Below are 6613 nucleotides of genomic sequence, written 5' to 3'. Positions count from 1 at the left end.
CAGCAGCAGAGACCTGTGCCCCCAACTATTTTTGGATGATAAACATTTGTATCAGGTCAACTAAACATGGACATACAGTGGTAACAATATTTTTTTACTACATTTATCCATTTTAAATATACTAACCTCACTTTGTAACAACTAAGGCAAAAATGTCATTAATTCAGAAAATCTTTTCAGGACCCCACCTTGATGTTTTGGGACCCCACTTTGGGTCCCGACCCCAACTTTGGGAAACACTGGTCTAAAGGTGTAATAGGTGTAAAATATATCATATAAAGACAAACATAGGATAAAGGATAAAATTTAACAAAATGTATAAAACATATTTACAGCAGATCAGTACAGTAATCAGGACAGACAGCAGGGCTGGACTGGGACTGAAAAACGACGCGGGCATGTTTTGGTCCTGGCAGCCCACCATCATTATTTATACAATAWACAAATAGACACGACATACCAGAGGATGTGTRGCATGTTGTGTTGTTTGACAAGTTAAAGTGCAGCAGCCTACAGGGAAGAGAGTAACCATGTTWAAAACCTGATGAGCTCTTCTTCCAATCAGAGACTTTAATGTTCACGAGGTTCTGATGCTCAGTCAGTGGATCAGAGAGACAACAGATCAGACAAGTGCTAAAGTCACAAAGAAGGATTTGTTTAGGCCTGGTTAGCTCACCATGGTAACAGAGACTGAACTCAGTTTTATCTTAACCTGTCAGTAAGAAGCTCTTTCTTTACCTGGTGACACTGAAAATATTYCAAWGTGACTYAAACWGTATTTATGTATCATCATAGTTCRACCTGCTGCTGTAAGATTTTAAACTTAACAGTTAATCAAATGAAATAAAACTAAAACTTTCACCTTCCTGAAAGTCAAGTTTAGAGCTCTGATTCTCATCTAAAGGTTTTATTTTTTAATTTAATATACTATTTATGGAGCTGCTGATTCAATCAGACTGTTAATAAAAAAATTTTTTGTTCAAACTGTTGAACAAGTTGATCAGTTCAAACATGACTTGGACACCATGAGAGAATAATTAGCTGATATAAGGATCGACCTGCTGACAGAGCTGAACTGTTTGTTACTAGTTTTCACAAACACAGCCTTAATTAAACTATGAGCAGCTTGTTTTACATACAACACAATGATACAACAACATGTTTTAAACTCACCAGGTGAGGCTGTGCAGGTAGAMAAYCTGCAGTTAACAGAAACTTGAAGCCAGAGTCTCTTTAACGTGTCCAGAAGGTCCAGGAGGGACGAAAAATGTCACCTGTCTGACATGAAAAGTTACCTGCCTGAAACAAAAATGTTCAAAATTTAATAAAATAAAAAAGTGTACTGTACTTTGTACTACAACAATATTAACATGTGTACACACAGATGTACACAACATCTGATTAAACAGATGCAAACATTTCAGACTGAGTCAGTCAGTCAGTCAATTGTTTTATCAAAAACATCTTCAATAAACATTTTAAGACTTTTCCAGTGTTTCCTCTGGACCAGTGGTTCCCAAACTTTTTATCTTCTGACCCACAAAATATTCATGGCAAAAACTTGTGACCCAAAATATTACTGGTCTGAGTACACAAACTTTGTTAATAACCCTAAAAACACAGGCTTTTTGACAATCTAAACAGCTTGTACACAAGTATAAATACTTATTTATACTTATTTTGTGTTTTTGTAATAATTATAGGGAAAATATTACATCAGCAATTATTTTATTACCCTTTAAATTGATTTCTGGAGATTATCCAAGGTGCTTCATGACCCATAATTGGGTCCCAAGCCCAACTTTGGGAACCAAAGTGCAGTGGTTCCCAAACTTTTTAGCTTTTGACCCACAAAATAACAGCAGAGACCTGTAGTAATAGTAACAATATATTTTATACTACATTTATCCATTTTAAATATACTAACCTCACTCCTTTGTAACAACTAAGGCAAAAATGTCATTAATTCAGGAAAATCTTTTCAGGACCCCACTTTGATGTTTCGGGACCCCACTTTGGGACCCAACCACAATTTTGGGAAACACTGCCCTAGAGTACTGGCTTTGAGAGGTTTGCTTATGAAAACAGACTGATCAACAGCAGCAGCTTTGTTTTAAATACAATTTACAGAACAAGAAAGTCTGAAATTTTTATTAATTGAATCTTAAATAGTGAATCTCATATCTAAAGATACATTTAAGACATCTTGAACTGGAGTCTCCATACAACCTAATGATAAATCTGATGTTATTTATACCAGTCAGAATATAATTAGAGATATCTTAAACAGGTATTTTGAATTGTTAAATATATATTAAGAGATGTCTATTTATTTGTTTGTTTCTTTCATTTATAAAAACAAAACAGTCTATGTCCACCATTAAAAAAAGTAAATCCTACCCTGAATTAAAAGGGTGCAGAGTGAAGAAAAACTTATATGTGCCCCTTATTTTCAAAAATCAACTTCAACAAACGAAGAAGCTCAAGCTGGAAAGATCTCCAAGTTTAAAAAATAAGTAAATAAAACAAAATAATAAAATAAATCATTTTATTATTTTATCATAAATATGTCTAATTTAGTCATAAAACAATGTCAGATATCTGGAATGTAAGAGTGCTCATATCTGTGGGTAACAATACATAAAAACAAGTTTTTTTTTTCTCTGAAAACACAGGAGTGAAAAACGACGGTTGTTAAAGCTTCACTCGATGTGCAGCAGGAGGGAGGAAATAATCCTGTGACTTAACGTAACTTTTCTACAGCAGGAGGGGGACATTTGAGGATTTATTCTGTCTGTACGTGTTCTAAAACACAGTATTTCTTTGTTTATTTTCAGAATATTTTAAYTAAATGGCCCTATGAAACACTAAAGAAATGGTTTACCTGCCCTGGGCAGTCGGGCAGTAGGATTTGTCAAACCCTGGCGTGCAGGGTGAGAGGGGTCAGCTGTGGTCCCACCTGCTCGCCTCACAGTCCTGGAGACGTACAGGTCATGGAGAGGTGGGAGGCTGCAGCCGACCACCTTCTCAGCAGAGCACACAACGTGCTGCAGTCTGTGTCTGGCCCCGGCACACCACGCCATGATGGAGGAGCTGAGGATGGACTCCATGATGGCTCCTGAGGGGCCGTGGCCTTTCTGAAGTCCACAATCATCTCCACTGTTCTCTGGGTGTTGAGCACCAGGTCACCAGCCGGTCCACCTCCCACCTGTAGGCAGACTCATCCCCATCTGAGATGAGCCCGATGAGGGTGGTGTCATCCGCGAGGTGTCTTTATGTGTGTTGGGAAACAGGTTTTGTCCTGCGTGCCTGAACGCAACGTAACAGAGTCCTTCAGCAGCAAAGACAGGGAGGGAGGAGCCTGTTTAGTGTTGAGCTTCAACAAAAAACAATAAAGTTTCTTGAATAAAGACAACTCCAGCTGCAACATGTAATGCTGAGATTCACTTCATGTTTGATGTAAACCAACAGTCTGAGATGGGAGGAACTGCATGAGCTTTTTTATCCAGAGTCAGCAGATGGCTGTGATGTGTGACAGAGATCCAGACTGTTTGAGTTACAATTTAACTGATTTATTTTTGTCTTTTTGTTTGTTTKAAAACCAACAAGWTCCTGATRCTGTTTCATATTTAATSTCTTTYTTTTGTCTTTTCAGACCTCCAACAGGAACCGGTCCACAAGACATGGATTCTCAAGGACCAGCAGCTCTACGAGCAGGTGAGGAACTCCAGTCTGGACCAGGATGGACCAGAACCTCCACACTTTGAGGACCAAGTTGGACCAGAACCTCCACAGTTTGAGGACCAAGATGGACCAGAACCTCCACAGTTTGAGGACCAAGATGGACCAGAACCTCCACACTTTGAGGACCAGGAGGAACCAGAACCTCCACAGATCAAAGTAGAGGATGAGGAGCTCTGCACCAATCAGGATGAAGATCAGCTCCACCTGAAGCAGGAGACTGATCCGGTTCTGGTGACTGTTTCATATGAAGAAAGTGAACCAGAACCAGACAAGGAGCAGCTCGTCTCTGAGGATCAGGATTCAGGGTCAAACGAGAAGACGGGTCACACTTCAGCCACGTCTGACAGGTTGTTTTCTTGTGAAATCTGCGGGGAAACCTTTTTAGAGAAATCACTACAATCCCGTCACGTCAAGGTCCACAAAGTCTGGAACCAGAACTTTGACCAGCTGCTGTATTGTTGTCCCACCTGTGGGAAAAAGTTCTCTGCTTATAACCAGTTAGTCATCCATATGAGGATCCACACAGGTGAGAAACCATTTTCTTGTAAAACCTGTGGAAAAAGTTTTAATCACAAACCACATCTGAAACGTCACATGAGGATCCACACAGGCGAGAAGCCTTTTTCCTGCCAAATCTGTGGGAAAAGTTTTATTCAAACCTCTGCTCTGGTTAGTCACATGAGAAAGCACACAGGTGAAAAGCCATTTTCTTGCAAATTCTGTGAAAAAACATTTTCTACCGTTGCGGGCTGCAAACAGCACGTAATGATTCACACAGGGGAGAAGCCATTTTCTTGTAAAACTTGTGGAAAACGTTTTAACCAACGTTCAAGCGTGAAAAGCCACATGAAAGTGCACACGGGCTGAGCTGACGAAGAACAGGTTTGAAACAGGAGAATGAACCGTTCAGAAAGTGTTGAAAAGTTAGAAAAGCCTTAAATGTTCATGTTTGAAGCAGAGTTGGTTCCGTCAACATTTCTTGTTTCCTGCAGCTCAGACTGAAGCTGAGTGAAAACCGTTTATTTCTTTATCAAACTGAAGGTTCAGTCAGAAACTGAAAAACTACAGTGAATGTTGAAATAAAAAGTATTCATTAAGTTGTAGATTTAAGGAGTTTGTCGGGATTTATTTTGGTTTCATTAAACTTTAAACTTGTTTCATCTGAATGGATAAATAATCAGCTGTTCTTTAGTCACCAAACTTTATTTCACCTTCGTTGTTCTGATGGTCAAACCTTCATTTCTTACAAATTTAATATCATCGCCTGATAATAAAATACATTTATAATAAGTTTTAATTTTTAAAAAGTAAATTAAGGGTTTTTATTTATACATTTTGACTGAGATCTTCACTGTTAAAAATTATGGATCATGATTTTACATATGTGTAAGTGTGTGTCCTCTTTCTAAATATTGCATTAAAGTATTTCAAACAAATGTTTGGTTTTTTGTGCAGATCAAGTTTTGTTTGTTGTGATCATCCACGCCGCCTYGTGGCGCTGAGTCTTAGTTGTGTTGTTCTGCTGCAATTAAACCCACGAAGAAGAAGCTGAAAGTCGCTGTTTGTTTGTTGTGGTCAGCTGAGTCGTCGGGTTTGTTTTTAAAACGATGTCTTCAGTTCACTATCTGAGAGAGTATATCGGTGAAAGGCTGACAGCTGCTGCTGCAGAAATCTTCTCCGAGTTTGAAAAAACCATCCTGCGGTACGAAGAGGAGATCGACCGTCAGCGCAGACTGCTGGATCTCTGCTGGAAACCTGAACTGAAGCTGCACAGAGTCGGTATGTAGCTCTGAGAGCAACCAGCAGCTCGTTTACATACAGAAAATAAAGCAGGAAGCTACAAACACAAAGTTACTCCGAGCAGAGAAACACGTTTGTGAATGCAYCTAAGCTAATGCTAATTGGGCTAAAACAAAGCAGAGCTAACGTAGGCTAATCAAGCTAATCTGCTTTACGGAGCTAATTGATGCTAACAAGCGACCTGGGTGGCTTGTTTTTATTTCTGTACCCAGACTGCAGGTTAAATTTACAGCTCTTTATGAGCTCATCTTTAAGCTTAGCATCACAGGAACAGCTGTGTTAATTTCCTGATTATATAGTTTTACACTGTCGAGGAGGAAAAAAGAAAGGAGGAAGATGGAGAAGTGAAGTYCATTTCTACTGTCTGATGTGGTTTAAAAAAAGAAAACACCAAAATGCCTGTAAAATATAACCACAATAATCATCCATAACGTTGTGGAGTCTTCTTACGCAGGAGTAAATTCTCCTTTTCTACCAGAATAAATGTTATAATTTTTTTTGTATATAACTATAAATGAAATAGAAACACATTTTCTCCCTCTGTCCTGTTGTACGTCAGTATAGCTCAGCAGATAAACAGGTGTTTATTTCGGTTTAATGATGGTTTCACGCAGTGGGTTTCATTGCTGCGCATGCGCATTGCCAGGGGGCATGACAATCCAATGGGTAGTTTATTCTCTCTTTCTCTCTCTCTCTCTCTTTCTCTCTCTCTCTTTCTCTTTCTTTTTCTCTCTTTCTCTCTCTCTTTCTCTTTCTATCTCTCTCTTTCTCTCTCTCTCTTTCTCTTTCTTTTTCTCTCTTTCTCTCTCTCTTTCTCTTTCTATCTCTCTCTTTCTCTTTCTTTTTCTCTCTTTCTCTCTCTCTTTCTCTTTCTATCTCTCTCTTTCTCTCTCTCTCTTTCTCTTTCTTTTTCTCTCTTTCTCTCTCTCTTTCTCTTTCTATCTCTCTCTTTCTCTCTCTGTCTCTCTCTCTTTCTCTCTCTCTCTCTCTCTCTCTCTCTGTCTCTCTCTCTCTCTCTTTCTCTCTGTCTTTCTCTCTCTCTCTCTCTGTCCTTCTCTCTCTCTTTCTC

At 38.9% G+C, this 6613-nt stretch overlaps 2 protein-coding genes across 4 annotated transcripts in view; both read left to right on the top strand.

Annotated features, from left to right (window-relative positions):
• Nucleotides 1-6613, top strand: part of LOC106527204 (uncharacterized) — a 19390-nt gene that overhangs the window by 2423 nt on the left and 10354 nt on the right. The window contains exons 2-3 of the mRNA XM_014022008.1: nt 3656-4609; nt 5362-5523. Of these exons, the coding sequence (XP_013877462.1) occupies nt 3656-4609; nt 5362-5523 (1116 nt within the window). The remainder of the gene's footprint in view (nt 1-3655; nt 4610-5361; nt 5524-6613) is intronic.
• Nucleotides 5257-6613, top strand: part of LOC106527209 (zinc finger protein 629) — a 9258-nt gene continuing 7901 nt past the window's right edge. The window contains exon 1 of one of the 3 annotated variants that reach the window (XM_014022019.1): nt 5257-5523. In XM_014022019.1, coding sequence (XP_013877473.1) covers nt 5352-5523 — 172 coding nt within the window. In that variant the 5' untranslated portion in view covers nt 5257-5351. The remainder of the gene's footprint in view (nt 5524-6613) is intronic. The other 2 variants (XM_014022020.1, XM_014022021.1) reach the window with 2 other exon arrangements.

The sequence above is a fragment of the Austrofundulus limnaeus genome, unplaced genomic scaffold (assembly GCF_001266775.1).
Source record: "Austrofundulus limnaeus strain Quisiro unplaced genomic scaffold, Austrofundulus_limnaeus-1.0 Scaffold315, whole genome shotgun sequence".
Taxonomy (NCBI): domain Eukaryota; kingdom Metazoa; phylum Chordata; class Actinopteri; order Cyprinodontiformes; family Rivulidae; genus Austrofundulus; species Austrofundulus limnaeus.
Note: the sequence above shows the minus strand (reverse complement) of the source record. Positions and strands in the feature narration are given on the sequence as shown.